This window comes from Prunus dulcis, chromosome 6 (genome assembly GCF_902201215.1).
Source record: "Prunus dulcis chromosome 6, ALMONDv2, whole genome shotgun sequence".
NCBI lineage: Eukaryota > Viridiplantae > Streptophyta > Magnoliopsida > Rosales > Rosaceae > Prunus > Prunus dulcis.
Genome location: NC_047655.1, coordinates 19,146,124 through 19,167,193, shown reverse-complemented (window position 1 = coordinate 19,167,193; position 21,070 = coordinate 19,146,124). Strand labels below are relative to the sequence as shown.

Genomic DNA, 21,070 nt, shown 5'->3' with positions numbered 1-21,070 from the left:
TGAACCATACAAAACTATTACAATTCAATTATGATAGTGTTGTGTTGTTCAAGCCTATTGTAAGCATACTTTCTGACAATAAGAATCGCCACGGAGGTCATGGCGGTACGTAAACTATGACTCAAAATTGACAAATACTTGCTGTTCAAAACTTTGTGGTTTTTGTGTTGTAACTTGTATCCTGTAGTTCTACTATTTACCAGCCATTCTTCAACGATAGTAGTTTAGTTCTCCGTGTCATATTCAACATCCTTCCAACATGGAATGTATTTCCTTCATAGATTCTGGTGGCTCCAGGTATTTTTCTTTCAATAAATTTCCACGCAGTCGCTGCATTTCTGATGCAAATATGTGATCCAACTTCTGCCAATTCAAAAACAATGTATATGGTTAAAAAATAATGAAAAAGAAAATTAAACCAAATCTAGCTTCAAATTCTGCAAGGATGATATGGGCTCCTGGAACATGTAGAGATATTCAATATCCAACAGAAACTTCAATGGTTGAAGAGCAAACTTACAGAAACTGCAACTCGCAAGCATTTGCACCGGGACACCGCCTTCTTTCTTTTATCTTCCAACAGATGCAGGACATCCTACAGAAACCAATTGGATAGGAATTATATGCTAATCCAAGAGAGAGCTTGTAGGGTAAAAAATTAGTTTATTTACCTGTCCCATCCGGTCCCATAACTCTCGGCAGAGTTCTACAAACACAGTAGGATCACAAACAGTGTGGAGATGATCTATTGTCCCTAGCAAAAGAACCTCTAAAGCCTGCATTCTACTTGGGACAACTGATTCCTTGCCCTTCGAGCCTCGAATAATTTTCTTTAACTTTGTTTTACTAGCAACTCTAGTCTGTATTTAGTTACATGGAAATGAAACAAAAAGCATTAACTCATCATACTCATATATTAATGATCATAAAGAATTGTAGTAAGCAACAGATAGGTTGACAACATTGTTAAACTAAGAAATTCAGCTGCAAATTTTTACTCACATTCTCAGCAAGTTTCTCCACAACTGCTAATCGGTAGCTTCTAAATTTGGTCCTGAGCATCGCAGCTTCGTCTTGTAGACGTACTCCTCTGGCATATCCATCAGGGATGCAAGAGCTCCACGACATCAACCGGCTTTCTATTTTGGGCCACAAGACATCTAACATCCTCTTCATGGAGTTAAAAAGAATTCCCAACTGAAAAACAATACATAGTATATTGATGAGTGTGGAAAGAAAGATAAAATTCCAAGTAGCCATTCAATTGTGAAGCAGAGTCTCACCTCATTTGGGACTGAATACATGTTCCCGCCCTGTCCGGATAATTTATGGACGTATTTGAAGCCTAATATTTTGTTTGTCATATTATCCTTCAGCGGCGACAAAACATCACCATAGTTCTTGTCCAAAGCTTCCACAATTGCCTTCTCAACATCGGCAATAACCTTTTTAAAACATGAATAGTATCCAAGTATTAGTCATACAATTTCAGGTTCAGAATTGAGTATCCTTGTTTATATCGCTACGGCTATAAACACTTTCCTTTTCCTATTAACAAAACATCCCCTTTTTCTATAGAAGGAACCATGCATTAAAAAATAAACATAAGAGAAAAAGTTAAGAGTTGAGAGATAGACTGCACTTACATTCTCCAAATCAGATGTATATACTGGCCACCGACTAATGATAATTTTGAATTCACCGAGCATTTTCTTCAGCTCATTGTGCATATCATCAACAAAAGGGGTTGTTCCATGTTGTGTTCTGGCACCAGACCATTTTCCCTGAAATTGATCAATTAGTAAATTTCCACTCGGATTGTATTCAAGAAATTCCAATTGGATTGCATTCTACTGAGCTACCAATAAACACAACTTGCACCAAACTTTGAGCAACACCAGAAATATAAATCCTAGCTATATATAGAGATATATACCTTATCTAGCTTGCACTGGTCAAGCAAATGACGGCGCTTGTCCTGAATCCACGTGGTTATATGCGAGTGAAACAGCTGTTTGGCGTCAAATCCACCTTTAACAGGGCTGAAAATAGTTTTACATGAGTAGGGATACAAAAGGTAATTAAAAACACAGACTAAAACCAGACAAATCACTCACTTGATGTTCCACAAAGAAAGATCCTGTTGAAATCCTGTGGTTGCAATAACAAGTTCTGCAACTGGAGGCGATAGGCTTCGAGGAGGGCATGCAACAAGGAAAGCACGCAATCTATTGCAGAGGTTTAAACTGTATATGCATGAAGAAATTATTGGAAGGTCTATACAGCTGCACAACAATTAATAAAGAAAAATAATTAGTATACATAACAGAGGCATATTCAGTTATTCACCAGCCATCAGCTCTGGAATTTCAAAACCAAGCATAATTACTAAACAAACGAGTGAAAAAGACGAGGCCACACATCAAAGGATGTGGCCATAAGCACATTCTGTGTATCCCAAGGATGTGGCCACAAGAACAAAATAGACTGCTACACAGAATGTCATACATACCTTGGGAGGATACCTTGCTTGTGGATTTCTATGTCAGTCAGAATTTCATTTCTAAGACCCAAAATCAGAGATTTCATTTTCTGATAAGATGTAGAAAGGTCTCTCTGTGTTCCCTCATTACTGGTTAGAACCAGCTCATCTATCTCTACACAGTGCATTTTTAACCTCTTTTGTGCGGCGACCTGTAAAGCCATTTGAATTTTAATAAAAGTATAGAAAGATCAGGGGAGGCTCATGCATCGAGAAGTTAGCTTCTAATACCTGGAAAAATTTGAATAATTTCCACTGTGCCTCAGGACTCAAAATATCATAAAGAAGTGAGTATAGCTGGACAGCAGGCGCCAAAGCAGGCGCAGCCGTTCCACTGGCAGGCCTAAAACAATCCACCATCCCTGACAGTGAAGATTCTTCAAGTGACTTGTAGTTCTCAAAAACTGAAGCAAGAGTCTTCTTTACTTGATCCTCGATCTTTGCCAGCATGCAGTTCTGCTTGAAATATAATTTTAAGTTACAAGAGGGAAAAAAAATATCTATTATCCATGTCTAACATGAAGGAATACAAACTGAAGAAAATTGCAAGTTTTTAAACTTAAAAATTAATATCAAGGCCAAAATTAGTAATGAAAGTATAAAATATACAAAATATAATTGGTTGTCCCCATGGAGGATGAAATGCATGACCAGTTTACTCAAATGCCATGAGAAAATACCAATTGCGTCAGAGCAATTGTGAAAGAATTTTAACAGCGCCAAAAACTGAAGAGATAAGTGAAGGTACAAGGAGAAGCAAAATTCTCAACTAAGTTTAAAAAGGAAAACAAAGCTTGAGCCCAATGCAGTCAATTCTCATACCTCTTGATAACTTAACAGATTTGTGCTCTTGGCCTTCACATCTGATAGCAAATCATGTACTGTGGTGAGACAGTCTTTGGTAGGTGTAGCGACATCCATGACATAGGAAAGGTATCTGCAAGCAGCATGGAAAATTATACATAATAGAAGTTAGAAGATCCACAATTAGGTAATATTCCCAAGTTTAGGGTAACAAGTAACCATTCCAACATATTTCACTACCTTAAATTGGTGTATGTCTTGGATACTCCATAGTATGATGCAAATTCAGTCATTAACCAGCTCCATGAGCCATGTAACAACAAATTTCTTTGCTGAAAATGTTGAACCTTCATTGCAACTTCTAATGCACAGTCATATGCAACAGTTTCTGCGATCGAGCCATGCTGGACATGGAAAGAAGTGAAATAAATATCATACATACATCGAATTCCGAAGATATGTGAATCAGTTTTCAAGAAAGAATTTAGCTATTGTACTGTAAAACCATAAACCAATGTGAAACAACTTAAGTAATCTCATTGTAAAAGAAAAAAATTCAGATATTTCTGGACCATAAGATCTTATATAGGTACCTTAAGATTATTATTTTCATCTGGACTACTAGAATACTTCATGCTTAATTGTATTCTGCCGACAGGTTCATCGTCTAGATCACTACTATATATAGGCCACCATCGTATCTTGTCACCCTGCATTAAAAAAAAAAAGGTTTAGTTCTAAAGTACAACTATCAACCTTCCTTCTTACAGATGATAAGTAAATTACTAGTTTCTGAAAACTGTACCGGTTCAGCAATAGCAGTCACTTTGACTAAGGCATGACCACAATGTTGTCCCTTGGAATTTTGAACTTGTATAATCAAATCATCACCATTGCTATGTGGAAACCTGTACAAACGCAGTTGTTTAACTATACAGGTATGGGACCATATGAAAGGGTAAAGAAAAAGAAAACAGAAGGGACAAGAGTACATACAACACGCGGATTTCACTTGATCCGGGTTGCATCTGTATTGCATCCTCTTCAGGTGAACTTGTCAATCTCAAGAAGCAGGAATAAGTTTCTGACAGAAAAAGGTCAGCTAGTGTCAGATGCTACTCAAAGAAAAGAAATCTAACTTGTAGTATGAAGACAAAAACATTACATTTCTGGTTTCAGACTATGCTTGAATTCGTTTTAGGAGCTAAATTAAAGGTATTAAACCAAATGTAGAGATCCATGCCACTTTCATGTCATAAATATGGTGAGGATGTGAAGTAAAGAATTGTCCCGTATAGGAAAATTAAGGGACCTTGATGGGCTTATGAGGAGTAGGGCTACTCCCCCCCACTGCCAATTGGTTTTGGGGTGGAACCTCAACTTCCTCCTTTACTGTTGCCACACGTGAGGGGGCGTGTGAGCATGTGAAACATATCTTCCAGACCAGATTGGCTGCTACCAAGGGTGAGCTACTAATTCCAGCTAGATGGGCTAAATGTCAAGCTGGTTATTTCTTTACGCAGAACACTCAACTCAAGTAAGCCTTATTTCCAACTGGAGATAGCAACATAAATCTACTACTGTCATTCGTTAATATCTAAGGCCACTTAAGGCTTAAAATGTACAAAATATTTGCATACCTTGCACTATTTCATACGATGAAGAACGGTTGCACAAAGTATTTGTCCTTGTTTTTAGGAAGCTAGATACTTGTTTTATACGTTTCCCTCCAGCCTCTAGGCTAGCTAAGCTTTGATGAGAAAAGGAACCATTTGGAGGAACACGAGGTTGTAGATAATGTTTCCTTGTAGATTTCAACCCAGAAGATAAATCTGATCTTAAACTGGAGAAGCGTCTACGATAAGAGCCATAATCAATCCTTGGTAGTTTTGGAGTGCAGCCAGAAGGTGGTATCCTTGGTAGTTTCAGAGATGGGAAACTGCAGCCAGAAGGTGGTATCCTTGGTAGTTTCGGAGATGGGAAACTGCAGCCAGAAGGTGGTTCATCTGAATCCATTTTCACTTTACGAACTGTAGAATGCCGAAATTCCAATGAGATGGTGACGACCAAAACATTTTGACAGAAAAGTAAAATGAGCAAGTTAACCAAGTACCTTGCACTTTTATTCTGCCAGAAGTTTTCAGATGTCTTGGAGCTGCTGACATACTGAGTAGCTGTGAAGGTCGTCGTTCTGCCAAAAGCTCATCTTCTGATTGTAATAATACATGCTGTAAACTGAAATTGCAGGTGTGAGTAGAGGAATGATTAGGTTAGTGAAAGGCCTAAAGCATATGATATTCCCACGAATAAATATAAATATAAAAAAAAGTAGTGCTGCTGCATGCGTAAAAAGACTATAAAAGACAGACACTTGATCAATAAAATGTAAAACTGGGTTTCCTAAAATCCTATTGACAGATGCAGCAAAGACTCAAGAAGTTGACACATCGATATCCCATTCATAACTGTTATTTACAATGGTAAGACACAAATTCACCTTAGCCCTGCCTTGCACTTCCAAACTACTCATATTCATATACAACTACCAGGCAAAAGATTTAGTATGTAAATAATGTGAAAATGAAACAAAAATAAAGGAACTATACTCACCTAAATGCATCTCGCAACAGTGCACACTCGTTCTCCAAGAAACATTGAACTTCAGTGCAACAAGACTGTGCCCACACATGAAGACAGACCCTAACACATGCATCATAAGCGATTACCGCACACCAAGTACCCTGCACACTGAATGCATGAAACAAAAAAGTTAAAACAAATGATAGAAACAACTATTGAATCAGTGAGATAACAATAGAATGTACTCACTTGAATTTCTCTAAATCACTTAGGTTCAATAATAAAAAACCAACTATTTATGTGGTTATTCTAAATACATTTCAGCTATGTAACCAACCTTGCATGAAATACTGGTAGGCGAGCAGGTGAACGAATTGGAGATCCGTGAACTTGTGCACCAGCAGAAGTCCTGCAATTCTTAATAGTCAGTTTATAGTTCCCCAGCAATGTCCTGTAGAGAAACAAAGAAACAGACCATAGCCACAAGAAACAGCAGTACACAAACCTGATTGGTGAGTTAGAAATTCCATTGCTGGAAGCATAGTGTATAGAGCTGCCAGAAAAGACATTTTGTGCTTTTCTTGAACCATTTGTGTTTGCAGGAACAATCCAATTTGAAGAGTGACTTGTGTCACGTGCTCTAAGAGGTGAACTTGGCTCATCAGCATACTCAATCTCCAAAACAGGAGCACTGGGATTATTATTAGAAATATTCTTCTTCAGCTGTGCTGCCAGACGATCCCGCACCACCTACACAGATGTTAGCAGACTGTTGAGTAAAACTACAATCAACTATGCAATAGTTAGAAAGCAAATTGTTCTCTAAAGGCAAACCAAAAAAAAGGCTTTTCTTTTAGAAACAAACAACAGGCATTAATGAAAAATAGAACATGTATGCCAATTAATTCAGCTGTCCCTACTTTGTTAGAATAACTTTCTAGAATCACAATTCGTTCCAGCGCGTTCTCTCACCACACCAAAAACCTTAACTAGTTATATTTAATCTTCAAAAATGGTCCATACTAAGTTTAAATAAGAATGCATTTCAATTTACATGCATGAAGCTTTAGAAACAAGTACATATAATGGTATCAATTAATATCAACAATTTTCCACTTGACAGTAGGAAAAAGCTTGTTCACCATTATGCTTTGTTTCAATGTCATACAACCGAAATAGCACCCACGAAAAAGGTAAAAGATAAAAACAAAAAGAAGCATCTTGTATCAAGAATAAATACAATTGTGAAAAAGGATAAAACCTGATTATGCTTGGATCTTGTTTCCATATTTGCCTGCAAAGTAACACTAGCAGAATAATCATCCAAATTGTATGGCCGTCTCGGGGCACCATCATTGTTCCTTTCCGGTTGGCTAAATGCAAATTCAGAACTCGTATCTGAATCAGACAATTCAACTTCTATAATTTCAGGACATCCAACTCGGTTACTTCCACAATTCCCATCCACGTCTGAACCAAACCCGCTTTCGTCGCCATTCACGGGTACTGATGAAGAAGGCAATCCGAAGGCCCCTCCTTTCCTTAAGTTGTTGACAGCAGACTGTACTCTCTGTAACAAAACTAAATCATTAGAAAATCTTTATGCATGCAGAGCCTAGTCTCTAGTACAAACTTGCAAGAAGCACACAAACACGCACTTGGCGAGTCATCGAATCGAAGACTAAACTTTCAACTGAAGATGCTAAAAGAAAAGGGTGAAATTCATTAGGCTTACCTCTCCAACCCATCTTAGGCCTTTGGTGTCCAGCCCTCCAGTGAACGCCATTATGAAGTTTCCTTCTCACCTAATAAATTCAACAACATAAACAAACTCTTAGTAAGAAAAGCAAAAGGTTTTACAGCAGACAAAACTCACAAAGAACCAGACTTTGAAACATTATACGCATGAAAGAGAACAAGGGGAAGAAACCCAAATACCGAAATCGAAACGGCTTTGCAGAGAAAAACTGAGAAGCAACAAAGATGACAACTTTTATTGGTTCATGAGATGTACGAGGTAAATATACCACACACTTGAGCTTTGCAGAATCAATTGGGAACCAAAACAATGCACGAATCCCTTTTACAATCACGTAATCTGTGATCAACCAAGTGATTTATGTATTTATTATAGTTACCTAGAGCAAAACAGAGATGATAATTGCTTTTTTCATTATCTTTTGACCAAAGAGACTTACCAGAATCAATCAGGAAAGTTGTCAGAAATTTACTTGCCAAAGATGAGCCTACTTTATAACTTGGAACAGAAGATTTGCCCAGAAGAAAATCATGGAAATCTTTTTATAGGAAATTTCTAAAATTTTCTGGCTTTTGCTTCCTCTCTCACTCTCTTTCCTAAATCCTACTTGATTTCATTCCTCTCACTTCCAGGAAACCTTCCTTTTCTCTCTTGTTGTCAATTCCCTCGGCTTTTCGATATTTCAAAAATTAGAAAGTATTTTGTTTTGGTCTGAAAATATAAGAAAATCAAACTACATGTCAGTCCAAAATCTCCAATACGATTATTAAGAAGACGAACAACTTAATGATGAGTCTGTCTAACGAAGATACAGAGGATTTTTTATTTATTTTTTGGGTCTGATGCTGAAGAGGATTTAAAGGAGACGTGTGAACTATGCGAGGCTGATGTGGCATATGCAAAGTTGCTTCTCATAACGGTCGAATTTCTTAATGGCGCGTATTTTTCATCTCTTGTTTAGGGTTCAACAATTTAGCACCGACTTAGACTTTTTCTTTTTTCCCTTGTGTCATGAATAGGAGTTGGTAATGATTCCGATTCCTACTTCTCCTGTGCTTATTAACAATGGGTATTAGAATACTTCTTATTCCTTAATTCACTTATCTCAGCTTCCCAATTTATAACTTCAAACATCCCTTTCAAATTTCAACCCTCGTCCTTTCTCTACCAATCTTTTATCACAAGAGTAAGAATGCGAGGGATGGCAAACATTCCCTATACCCATCCCAACCCCGTTTCCAGCGAAGATGGGATCATGAATTTGTAATATTATGTGTACTTTGTAATATTTCAAAAATACATGTGAAAAAAATTAAGAAATAAAAACATTATCTGTTCCCGCCCTCATTCCCGATTCTTTCCCGCCAAGCAAGGCCCATTCGAGGTAGGGCCTTGCATCAGGATGTGTGATCTACACTAACATAAACTTTTCCATGAATTAGGATATTAGGCGATGTATGACATACTACAATATCCTGGAGAATGGAATTGGCATTCCTCCATTGTTTTTCCATGGGCATAATAATCGTCACGAATAATGTTTAATTTTGTTTCTTCTTTTTCTAGTACGAAGGAAAATAAAGAAAAATGGTAATAAAGGTCTCTTATCACTTGAGCTACAAGCTCCCACTATAAATATTTACTTCATTGTTATATAGCTTCAGGAATCGGCCTTGAGCTCCAAAGGCCAGTCCCGTCCTAAGCCTTCGAGTTCAGCGCCAAGAACCAAACCCCGAACATCCTATATATGGACCCGAGCTCTGGAATTCATGCCCCTGATCCCATAAAAAGAACAAATCTACTATGCAAAACTGAGGAGAAAAAGAAAAAACCATTTTTGAGAGCCCAGTAGGTCATGCGATACCTCTTCCTTCTTTGGTCTCTGTTGTAGTTAGTTTACACAAATTCGTTGTGCTGGATGACACAAATTCCAAAAATTAACAGGTTAACGGTAATTCAAGCCGGGTCTTCCGCTAAAGAAAGACCAGTCATGGCTTCAAAGGAAATCTTTTCCTCAGGTAACACATACCATTATTCAGTATAAAGGAAACAATTTAAATTTCTATTAACATTCAGACTTTTTCCTTTTCATGTGTATTTATTACTGGTCTACACCACAGAGATAAACATAATTTTAACAGGGAAAAAGGAAAGAAACCGGATCCAAAAATTGTTGGATCCAGATCCAGATTCCAGATAACAAATGCATTCCGGGTAGCAAATGCTAATTAAGGCATCAGCCTAAGTGAGAAGATGGTGAAGCAAGATAGAACAAACAAAAACCACATGATCAAGATCTAAACCTTCTAAAACCAATAACTAATATATATTTTGCCTGTACTGGAAACGAAATTAAACTCTACATTCATAAGTTTGTGCAGCAACAACCTGACAGCATATCAGTCATCATCTGACCCAAGAACCTGCTGCTTAAGAACCTGAATTTTAGCAAACAACTCCTCCCTGTTTTCCTGCGAGACAATAATCGCCGTTAAGCATGCTTTAAAATGGCTTAATAACCTAACAGCCAATTAGTTAATGAGGTGGAATTTGCCACTAAGTATATAACTACCTTGAATATCAGATACCGAGTGCTGAACCAGATTGTGTATCCAAGACCCACAACTTCCAGCAACTTGGGGAACTGAATCATATGGCAACCAACGTTAATATCCGAGAGAGAGGGAAACCTTCAAATTTGCAAATTAGGAAATTTAAATAGAAACTGACCAATGGAATAGAATCAATAGCTCCAACAACAGCTGATGCTAGCCACAGGGCAAACAAGGCACCACCACCATAAATTAGAACGGAATACGTATCATCACTGTCCAACTGCAATTAATCAAAGAGAAAGACATCAGTACAGCATATTTTTTTACAAGGGTATTTGCATTTAGTATTTGGCAAAATGGTTTCACCAGAATCCAATCAGAAAGCTGGAAAAGAAATGCACTCAGCGGTATATGCAAGTGTGCAACAAAGAACTAACACAACCAGATTTGAAACCATTAAGGTTAACACTAGTGTATGGTCATTGCATGCGAGGCTGCAGCATACAACTGCGACTGTGAATCACATATATTGCTAGAAAGCTATAACAATTTGCCTCTCAAATTGACACAAAACAGAAGGGAACCACAAAACAGCTTACCATAGACAGTAAACCAATTAACTACCCAAGCAGTCCAGTTCTCAAAATCAGAGAAAAGCCCAATCCTAATGCATATGGGGGTAGGGGTCAGGTTGTCTTTCATACAATTTGTGACAAGAGGTTGCAAAAAGTTTAATCAATGCCTTCACATGCAACAAAACCCACATCTAACACATGGCCTTATACTTTTTTATTTCAGGCTTAGAAATTTTTTTGAATTTTCTGCAATTGAAAAGAAACCATTGAGTCAATCATAAAGAACTTAATAAAAATAAGAGATCTTCGACAAAATGCAAAACTTATAAGATTCTCTCATTCAAACAACTCAGTTGATGTAAATCTTGACATCATGCTTGCTTGCATTACTATCTTCCATTCATTAGCAACCAGTTTGTGCTAAATAGCTATCACCTTCTCATATATTTGAAGATCAACTAACGACAGAAACAAATGAAAAATAATACTTACACCAACGGAAAAGATTTTAGTACAAAAATAAAGGCACAACAAAAAGAACACACCGGATACTGAACCAAATTAAGCTATCGAGTTGCTCAGGTAACCGCTCAGAATCGACATGACTGTCGAGGTTCCATTGAGCATTCTTAGACACTCTCAACTAGTTACTGAATCATCATCACAACCCAAAGATCACTCAAGCTTTTCAGGAATTAAAGCCAAAGAGTCATAGTTTTGAATAAAATAAAAGAAACTCGTACAACTTGTGCAAAAATCAAAATTGACATTATAAGAACAGTAAAACAAATAAATAATCACCAGGCCGTCACAATGCCTGGAAGTAAATAGATGGAAATGGTGTTTTAAATGATCAAAATGTACAGAGGTCATAGTGCTGCTGGAGTAAAGCCTCAAGAAAACACTTAGTTGCTCAGGTAACCGCTCAGATCAACATAATTGTCGGAGTTCCATCGAGCATTATTACACTCTCAAGTAGTTACTGAATCATCATCGCAACCAAGTTTGTACAATATCGGTTTCAAATAATTTTTTTTAAAAAAAAAAAAAAAAGTTAAGATGGATAAACCAAAAACAACACCAGTACATCTTGGATAGAAAGAAGAAACCAATATGATTAGAAAACACAACCAAAATATCAAAAATTCTGAAAGGTATAATAGCTATACAGTACAAAAACAGAATGAAAATAATGAACTTTTTATCCAGCAATTGCAATTTAAAAAATGTAACACCAAATATCTACAATAACCAGAAAATGGGTTAGCATCCAACCACTTGTTAATGAGGTAGGAATGAGGAATAACCTACAGACATCCAGTCAGGAATGTGTTTACTACTTTAATATATATCAACAGTTAAACAAAGTAACAAACCTTTATGTCAAGGTTATTGAAAAACTCAGATATCTGCGTTTGGCCATCCACGCCGTCCACAGTTGAGTCTTCTTTGGGTGCTTCTTCTGTCCAAGTTCGATTGTAAAAATTATTTTCAGGTGGTGGAACATCTTCCAATGATATCACACTATCTCGCTCTTCACCGGCATAAGGATTTCCCCCACCTGGTGTTTCCTCTGATGTTGTTGCTCTTCGTAAAAGCAATCCTGAAAGAAAAATACAAAAGACAATGCTCCCATCAGCTAGCAGTCTCAGTCACTTTCATTATATCAAACTATAAGAGTATCGACCAAACGCCCAAGATGGACAAACAACATTAAAGAAACCCACTTGAAAATTCCAAATTAGACAGCAAAAATACAAGTAAAAAATCACAACAAAAACAATAAAAGAACATAAATTTTTATTTTAAAAATGAGCTACCCAAAAACCCTAGCTGAGAAATGAAAACAAAGCAGAAATTAAGCATACAAATTAAAGGGGTTTGTTTGGATGGGATACCAAATGCTAAGGGATGGAGAACGTACGAGAGTGAAGCCTGATAGAATTGCGTGAGAGTGAGATTTGTCTGAGAGGGAGTGAGGGTTTGGATGTGATGTTGGTGGTAGGGTTTGTGATCAGAAGCTTGTGGTGGTTTGGAAGGTTGGAGATGGCTTGGGTAGTAGCTGTACAAAGCTCCATTGTCATGAGGCTGAACTTGGTTTAGTTCCTTCTGTTGGTAGACGATCTGAGAATTGGGGGCGATGCCACCGCTATATAGGAGGGAGCTGTGCTAGGGTTTTTGGGGATTACCGAAATATTTGCAATCCTACCTATTTTTCCTTTTGGGATATATACGAAAATGGAACCTTATAGAAATGTTAATCAGAAATAGATGTGCTATTACTAAACTGCCATTCATATAAATAGACCAATATTGACCCTTAATTTTCCTCACGACGATTTATTCCTCCACATTATGTAGGCAGATTAAAATAACAGTCCGGCTCACCTGGTCGCCAAGGCCTAGGAAAGAGCATGGTCACCGGTCGTTAGGTACATAATCCAACGAAAAATATTAACCAATACTTTATTAAAGAAAAAACAATATATATTAATTTATAAAACTGCTCGAAAATTCAATTATATCAAAAACTAATTAACTCTTATGCTCTCTGTTGATGCGAAAAAGTGGTTTGACACGTGGTTCGCCCAACTTAGTGATATTGTGTCTTCGGAAGGGAGTTAGTCTTCAGAAGATCAAGTTCCTGCAAAAAGGGAACGTTCGGTAAGACCTTGGGGTACCGGTGCGGTACCGGCCGAAGGCTCTCCGATGCTTAAATAAGTACGGATTTAGTAAAGATTAGACTACAGATCAAGCGGTAGCGTACCGTTGGTTTTCTCTGTCCCCCTTCTTTGGGAATAGGGGTCTCCTTATATAGGCCTTGGGAGGTGTGCTTATTTTGGAATTTCCGATGTGGGACTGTAGGAGCGGATTGTGAGCATGACACGTGTCCAAGGGCAAAAGCATCAAGATGTATACCCTTCGGTAGGGTTCCTGCCGAAGGGCCTGTGATGTCAAGTTGTCGTTTTTCTCCACGTGTCAGGTGGTCATTGGTCGTTAATATACGGTATAAACACTCTCCAACCCATTTGGAGCTAAATCTAAATTTTTCCCTTTCAAAAAGTAACTATTATTGGACCCAAATAATTTTCTCCCTCAACGCTCCAAACTCGAATTTTAAGTCCGCAACTTCATTAAATTGTTAGAATAGTTTAAGTCTAATTTTCTTTTCTTTTTTATGGATAACTTTTTTCATTTAGTCTTTTTAAATAACTTTATAATTTAATTTTTTTGAATAATTTGACCTAAAAAAATTGAAATTCTATAAATATAATTTTATTCCAAAAGAGACACAATCTTCAAATTCACCATACATGAAACCCAATAGGAATAAACTAATAACCACCATTGGGAACTTGGATAATAGCCCTCTCAGTTGTCTTCGGGATTAACTGCAAACTGTTGACCTTGTGCATATTCTTGCATAATTTCATATTGTTTATCCCCCAATACTTCTTCTTTCTTGGAGTTTGGAGTGAGTTTTGGAGTTGGATCTGATTTCGATTAATTTAAAATATTATTATGACCGTTGAAATTTTTTACCGCTTAAATAGCTTGGATTTAATATGGATCATTGATTTGAGTTACTATTAGAATTATTAAAAAAAAAATTGTTTGAATTGTTGACGTTGAATTCCAAAGGCAACATCACCGGCACTTGCCACGTGGCTAGACAACAGCTGTAGCCACCCAAAAGTTTTCCAGTCCAGGCAATAGTTGGACTGGTATTTGGCTATAAGTTTGGGTTTTTTCAAATTTTGGCCCATTTTCTTGGGTTGGAAGAGAAATTGGGCTATAATTTGGGATTATTTGGGTTTGGACTTATGGGTTGGAGATGGCTTTACTCAATAAATAAATAAATAAACTTGGAGATGGCCCCCAATATATATATATATATATAAACTTTTGTGCTAAAGAGTAACCTGTTTGATTCAAGGTTTAGGAGCTTGGAAACGGGTTTCAAATTGCATTCCCATGTTCGATAAGTGCACTCTTGAAAATGCAATTATGGACTCATGGGTATGGACTTCTCATGTAGGGGAGAAGTTCATACCCTTGCTCACCTTGGGAACTTGATAATTTTTCATTCATAATACTGCATAAGAATGGCAGATAGTTGCATTTCCTAATCCTCATTTCTCAGCGTTCTCAAACATGAAATTAAACATGAGAAGTTTATTTTCAAGAAGTTCAATCCGCGAACCAAACGGACCATAATGGTTTTCTTTTAGGTAGGTTTGGTTTGTTTACGCATTTGGGCTGGTGTGCATATGTGGTTGGCGCTTGCAACCAAACGAAAGTAACATAAAAAAGGGTAGCAAAAGACCACTGGGCTATTTGTGGGTCTCAAGAAACTTCCAATTGAAAACACAACGACATGGCCCCAGCCCCAGCCCCAGCCCAAGTAACCGTTGCCGAAATTTGACCTTTTTCAGATCCAACCATCTTCCAACGTTCTATCCTCTTCTCATAATTATCGTCGAATCGGAGAACCACAAAGCAACCTAATCCTTAAACCACTGTACTCGCCACTCACCTCAAAAACCACACTTCTCCAGACGACGCCGTCTCGTACGCTAACGATCCCAAAAAGCGACTGGTTAACATTTTCATTACTCTCAGCATTAGGCCAAATCCCCACAATAATCTCACCTTTTTCAACCCAACTTGTTCAAAATCAAACGAATCTCAATCCCTCTCTCTCTCTCTCTCCGTCTCTCTCAACTCTCAAACTCTCTCTGCTTCTCCTTCTCCAATGGCTTCCGCAGTGCCCGAAACCCTAAGCCGAGAACAGTATGTGTACCTGGCCAAGCTCGCCGAGCAAGCCGAGCGCTACGAGGAGATGGTGAGCTTCATGGAGAAGCTGGTGGTGGGGTCCACCGCCGCCGGGACTGAACTGACGGTCGAGGAGCGCAACCTGCTCAGTGTCGCCTACAAGAACGTCATCGGCTCGCTCCGGGCGGCTTGGCGAATAGTGTCATCGATCGAGCAGAAGGAGGAGGGACGCCGGAACGAGGAACACGTGGCGCTCGTCAAGCAGTACAGATCCAAGGTCGAGACTGAGCTCTCGGCCATCTGCGCCGGAATTCTCGAGCTCCTGGAGAAGCACCTTGTTCCATCGGCTTCTACTGGAGAGTCCAAGGTCTTCTACTTGAAGATGAAGGGCGATTATCATCGATACCTCGCTGAGTTTAAAAATGGCGATGAGAGAAAAACCGCTGCTGAGGACACCATGGTTGCTTACAAGGCTGCTCAGGTATTTTCATTTCTTTTTCCTTCGATTTAATTCACTTAAAAACCAAATTTAATTTAGTTTGATTTGGTTTAATTGGATTGGTGTGAAGGATATTGCGCTGGCTGATTTGGCCCCTACGCATCCGATAAGGTTGGGGCTGGCGCTCAATTTCTCGGTGTTTTACTACGAGATCCTTAATTCCTCAGAGAAAGCTTGTAGCATGGCTAAACAGGTTTGGGCTTCCTTTGAAATTCTTGAGTTATTGGTTTAAAGACTTGTAATTCTTTACTTCTTATGGTATGATCATATGAATAGAAAAGACTGGAGTATGTTGAATTTTGAATGTGGGTGCGAAAGACCTTTAGGTTGCTTGCCTAGGTATTTGTTAATTTGAAATTAGGGCAGCTTCATTTGTATGGAGGCAAATTGGTAGTGGAATACATAAGCTACAATGGTGTTGCTTACTGTAAAACTCTTTCTGTTAGTTTGAGGATGTTGAAGTAGTTTATTGTACTCAATGTGCTACAAATTTATGCTGTTCTGGACATAATTGACTGAGAAGTAGACTCTTGGAAATGCCTGTTTCTTCCATATTTTGGTCCTTAGCTGCCAATATATTTCTTTAAAAGCAAAGAGGTATTCTTTTGATTGCATAAATCTTTAGCAGTGCTCAATGACACTCCAACCTAGCCTCCTCCACGGTCTTAAATTCTGAGGGCAAATGAAATGAAGGGATTACCCATCCCACCACGTAATGACCTTGTTAGCGCCTCTTCCACCTGGGCTGTTGCACATTTGCATCATTTATGTTATCCATATTGTATTTATTATCAAAACATATTAGGCTAGCAGATGAATGTGCAGTAAATAGGTAAGATCATCATGTCACTATCTAACCTCTGCAGTAACCAGTATTTGGTTTAATCTACACAGTTATAGTTGTTCATCTACATGTATACTATGTAAGTCCTTGTATATTTATTAAGTGTTATTTAGTCTGTGCATTTGCTATTGTTAATTTATATGCATATATATGTACTATATATAAATCACTCTTGTTTAATTGTTGCAGTTATTTAATCTACTCCATTTGTTATTGTCTACACTTTTATTATTGTTATTTAATCTATACATAAACCATATAAGTCCCTATACATATACTTATTATGTTGTGTGTTCAGTCATATTTTAGTAACTAGTAAACCCTTTCTAAGTAAGAGTGTGTATCTGCACACATTATGTTCACCCTAATCAGTCCAAATCTGTATACAGTTAAGTTGCTTTGTTTTGGTCATAATAGTAAGCATCTCCTAAAGTTTCATTGGAAGTTTCCATTTTTTCAAACAATTTCCGTTGCTTCTCTCGAGTTTTTACCGCTATCCATAATCTATTGATGTTTTTGACTAAATTTTCGTGTTTTGGACCTCTGGTATATTTTCCGGACTGATATTTAAGACCTTGGCCTGCAAGACATCACACATTCTTGGATAAGGTACTATAAATTAGCATTTCTAATTTGGTAGGATTTTCTCACTTCTTCTGAGATGCAATATGCTATTAGGAGACCAAGATTAGCAAGAAGTTGGTTGTGATTATTTATAGTATTTCCATACTTGCTACACCAACATAGTATGATTATTACTTGGTAGCATGCAAAGTGCATCTTCTGTGCTGGAGGCTAACGCTAATGGTAATACTGGACTTTTTTCTTTCTTTGGTGAAGATAAGAATGGACTTTGACTGTATGGTTGAATTTATTGATTAATTGTTTTCTCCTTCCCTCTTGAGGTTTCTTTTGCTTGCATTTGTAGATGGATAATTGGGAATTATGGATGTATAGATGAAAAGAAGGGAAAATGTTAACTTGGGAACTTTAGATTTTTGTGTGGTGTTTTGGCAGTATTAAATTTTATAGACTGTAAGCGGATGAACTCACTTATGTTCTACCTATAAAGAGTTCATTTAGTTAAGAAAGAAGCCAAGCTTGACATTGAGTGGCACCAGCTAGCAAGACCAACCAAAAGCAGGAGATACAATTATATTCACTAGGAATAGAATAGTTACGCTGCAATTACAATTGGCCCCAATACCCCATGCATGTTCATCTATGTGACATAGATGCAAACCATAAGTTATGGCATGGACTTCATAGTATGTTAGTGTCATCAATTGTCTGTGGTGTTTCATAACATTTAGATATGGAAAATCTGCGTCCAAAAATCTTTGGGTAAGGGTTTCATCTCAGGTGAGGCATATATTCTAGTCATAGGAAAGCTAAGAGCTAATTAATAGTTAGAAAACTTTGGAGGGCAAGTACAAGAATTAAGCCAAAATGCATTTGGTATCAACTAAGAGATAACTTAGGAGGCTACCTAATAATTCCCCTCAAATTCAATGGTCTAGAGAGAACAAGTTTTTGGAATGCAAAAGTACATAAAGGTGCTTGTGAATCCCCTAATGAAGAAATAAAAATCCTGATAGGTTAAAGGAACAAACTGAACCCATTTACTGTTAGAAAGGTATATGGTCACAAATGAAGTGATAAATCAAGTTCAATGTGCTTGGTGCGAGCTTGGAAAACCAGACCAGAAACCATATTTGTAGCATTGAGGTTACCAAACTAGAGCAGTACTGGATTTGAAATAAGCAAATGGAGCTAATGAGAAAAGGTGGATAATCCAAAAAATCTTGGCACAAACTGGAGTAAGTGAGCAGTGCACTGAAATAAGAGACAGTAGTCTTCTTTTGGCAATACAAAAAATCGGGCTGGGGCCCAAGAAAACTTAGAAACCAGAAGTTGAAGACCGAGAAAACCAACCCAATCAACATTAGAGAAAGCATAAACAGCAATGGTACTAGAAGATGGTCAAAAGTCTAATACAGAATCAGAGTTACTTTGAGAGACTGTAGAATGTGCTCAATAGCAACAAGATGTAGGGTTCATAGTACATTCATAGATTGAGCAGCATGATGAATTGCAAAGGTGATGTTTGGATGAGTCATAGTCAGCTACCGGAGTAAGCAAACTAAACAATGGTAATCAGTAGTGTCTGAAAGAATGAGTGTGCAAAATTGCAACTTAGTGCTCGAGGGAGTGGTGCCTGTTTGCGCTTTCCCATAACTAGTTGCCCGAGATGGAAGGCCTAAATGTAAAGAAGACAACTCAAGGCCTAGAAAATAATTAAGTGTGCCAAGATTCAATATTTAAAATTTGTTGCAGAAAGTGGACATATAGGAGGAAAGCAAAGATGGTGTGTCTCTGGCTATCACAATTTCATCCACATGCAGCAATAGGGCCATCACATGAGAGTGACATTTAAATACAAATATGGAGGGATCTGTGCGTAACCATAGGATGAAAGATTTAAATTGCTGAAACTAGGAATGAGGAGTTTGTTTGGGCCCATTAATAGCCTTGTCAAGCTGGAAAAAAATAGTTAGGATGCTGGGATCCACAAACCTAGAGAGAGGAAATGTCGGGGTGATTAGGAAAACAGAATAAGAGGAAGTTACAAATGATGGAGAGAAATTTTGATATTGGTTGTTAAACTCTCTAATACTATTTAAGGTTTTGTTGTTTTTTGAGTTATTCAATTCATCTCAACTGGGTTACATATAAGTATGAGTCCTATTTAATAGTTAGGGAAATGCAAAGGTCTAATTAATAATAACAGGAAAGTGTAAAGATCTAATTAATAGTTCCATAGAAGTTTAGAGGGAAGGTACAATAACTAAAGCCGAAGTACACTTTGTCATTTACATTAAAGAGGCTACCTAATACCTTGTCTTGGTTTTATTATCTATACTTTTGATCAATGGAGGAGGGGGGATTCGAACTTGGGACCTCTTCCAACATTCGAAAGAGAAGTACCACTAGACTAAGAGCTACTTGGTTTTGTTGTCTATACTTTGTTAACTCCTCATACCTGAGCTGATATAACATATCTGTTCCGATTGACATGATAATCTCTAGATTTCTTAAACTACCTTGCATTATTTGCAGGCTTTTGAGGAAGCTATTGCTGAGCTTGATACGCTGGGAGAGGAATCATACAAAGACAGCACCCTTATCATGCAACTGCTGAGGGACAACCTCACTCTTTGGACTTCAGATTTGCAGGTCAGTGCTACTTTCAAATTGAGTAATTTTTGCAGCGATTTATGTAGTGGGGATGATATACTGTTTGAATTTCGATGCATAAAGTGAGCAAAAAATCATCTGAATATATTAATTGAAACCTCAAAATCAAGCATCCAATGTCATGATATACTGGTTGAATTTTGATACATAAAGTGGGAAATATATTTATAATGCTCTGAATGACTAAGAAATAAAAAGGGTTTGATTCCCTTGCATGCGTATGGTCTTTTAGTTTGCAAATTTAGTAATGGGTGTGATGTGCAGGCCATAAATCTGTAAGGTTGCATTTTAGCTTCTAAGAGCCTTTCCTAAATATACCTGTGTTTGGATTCTTGCAGGAGCAGATGGATGAGGCTTAAGCACTGGATTCTTAATCTCCTTGGGGGAGGTGGGCTTGAATGTCACAAATATTCTGTAATCTGCCGACGACTATTATGTCCTTATGTGCATACCATATGCTCATTGTTGACATGTTTCCTTCTAATTTGTTTGGTTTGGTTAATGAAAGTAGTAAGATGATTCCTGGTATTTTTTTTACGTGCTCCGCTTTTAGCTTATGATACGATTGGAAAAAAAAGAATTGAGACCATTCTGATTCCAGAACGACACTCTCTATCATCAGTTTAGCTGCCCTATTTTGAAGGCATAAAGTTATCACCCAAAGGTTTTTGGCTTTCGCCCTTTCTTGACCCCATCTTGCTCATAATATTTTCCCTCTTATTTACATTGGTTCATTTTATATTATTTTGGATTACATTGGAGAGAATCGAACTTTAAAGTTGTCCTGGTCCTAACTCAATTCTCCACCCTCCCTCGCCACGTGGGCTAACCCTTTATGTGCTTTTTCATCAACGCATTGTGTTGGGAGCTTCTGTAAT

The 21,070-nt window shown here is 37.7% G+C and overlaps 3 protein-coding genes and 2 non-coding genes across 5 annotated transcripts; 1 reads left to right on the top strand and 4 right to left on the bottom strand.

The window, feature by feature from the left end:
* On the bottom strand, nt 1-7,718 carry LOC117630408. Its single transcript, XM_034363140.1, has 21 exons — nt 7,662-7,718; nt 7,188-7,496; nt 6,432-6,676; nt 6,264-6,335; nt 5,957-6,094; nt 4,987-5,537; nt 4,343-4,430; nt 4,152-4,254; nt 3,940-4,056; nt 3,587-3,750; nt 3,365-3,479; nt 2,774-2,998; nt 2,513-2,694; nt 2,118-2,285; nt 1,937-2,042; nt 1,647-1,784; nt 1,284-1,445; nt 1,003-1,197; nt 672-860; nt 521-595; nt 1-363 (listed from the first exon to the last, which is right to left on the bottom strand). Exons 1-21 carry the CDS (start codon nt 7,710-7,712, stop codon nt 244-246), a joined length of 3,513 nt encoding a protein of 1,170 aa, XP_034219031.1. The 5' UTR covers nt 7,713-7,718; the 3' UTR covers nt 1-243.
* Nucleotides 7,719-9,728: 2,010 nt separating this feature from the next.
* LOC117633155 (protein CURVATURE THYLAKOID 1D, chloroplastic) lies at nt 9,729-13,037 on the bottom strand. Its single transcript, XM_034366849.1, has 5 exons — nt 12,740-13,037; nt 12,192-12,418; nt 10,416-10,520; nt 10,258-10,329; nt 9,729-10,156 (listed from the first exon to the last, which is right to left on the bottom strand). Exons 1-5 carry the CDS (start codon nt 12,897-12,899, stop codon nt 10,085-10,087), a joined length of 636 nt encoding a protein of 211 aa, XP_034222740.1. The 5' UTR covers nt 12,900-13,037; the 3' UTR covers nt 9,729-10,084.
* Nucleotides 11,390-11,482, bottom strand: LOC117633311. Its single transcript, XR_004586624.1, has one exon. It is a non-coding gene; the product is annotated as a small nucleolar RNA snoR128 (small nucleolar RNA).
* On the bottom strand, nt 11,725-11,814 carry LOC117633310. Its single transcript, XR_004586623.1, has one exon. It is a non-coding gene; the product is annotated as a small nucleolar RNA snoR128 (small nucleolar RNA).
* Nucleotides 13,038-15,336: 2,299 nt separating the features above from the next.
* LOC117633264 (14-3-3-like protein GF14 kappa) lies at nt 15,337-20,868 on the top strand. Its single transcript, XM_034366989.1, has 4 exons — nt 15,337-16,072; nt 16,161-16,283; nt 20,055-20,171; nt 20,531-20,868. Exons 1-4 carry the CDS (start codon nt 15,572-15,574, stop codon nt 20,549-20,551), a joined length of 762 nt encoding a protein of 253 aa, XP_034222880.1. The 5' UTR covers nt 15,337-15,571; the 3' UTR covers nt 20,552-20,868.
* The last annotated feature ends 202 nt before the right edge of the window (nt 20,869-21,070 follow it).

Bases quoted from the DNA above. Each gene is read 5' to 3' on its own strand.
- LOC117633264 (XM_034366989.1), top strand. From the start codon at position 15,572: ATGGCTTCCGCAGTGCCCGAAACCCTAAGCCGAGAACAGTATGTGTAC. The intron at 16,073-16,160 runs GTATTTTCATTT...ATTGGTGTGAAG, and splicing joins TTGCTTACAAGGCTGCTCAG to GATATTGCGCTGGCTGATTT. The intron at 16,284-20,054 runs GTTTGGGCTTCC...CATTATTTGCAG, and splicing joins CTTGTAGCATGGCTAAACAG to GCTTTTGAGGAAGCTATTGC.
- LOC117630408 (XM_034363140.1), bottom strand. From the start codon at position 7,712: ATGGCGTTCACTGGAGGGCTGGACACCAAAGGCCTAAGATGGGTTGGA. The intron at 4,255-4,342 runs GTATGTACTCTT...GCGTTTGTACAG, and splicing joins TCAAGTGAAATCCGCGTGTT to GTTTCCACATAGCAATGGTG. The intron at 4,057-4,151 runs GTACAGTTTTCA...TTTTTAATGCAG, and splicing joins TGACTGCTATTGCTGAACCG to GGTGACAAGATACGATGGTG.
- LOC117633155 (XM_034366849.1), bottom strand. From the start codon at position 12,899: ATGACAATGGAGCTTTGTACAGCTACTACCCAAGCCATCTCCAACCTT. The intron at 12,419-12,739 runs GTACGTTCTCCA...TTTTTCTTTCAG, and splicing joins TTCTATCAGGCTTCACTCTC to GATTGCTTTTACGAAGAGCA. The intron at 10,521-12,191 runs GTTTGTTACTTT...GATTAATTGCAG, and splicing joins TCAATAACCTTGACATAAAG to TTGGACAGTGATGATACGTA.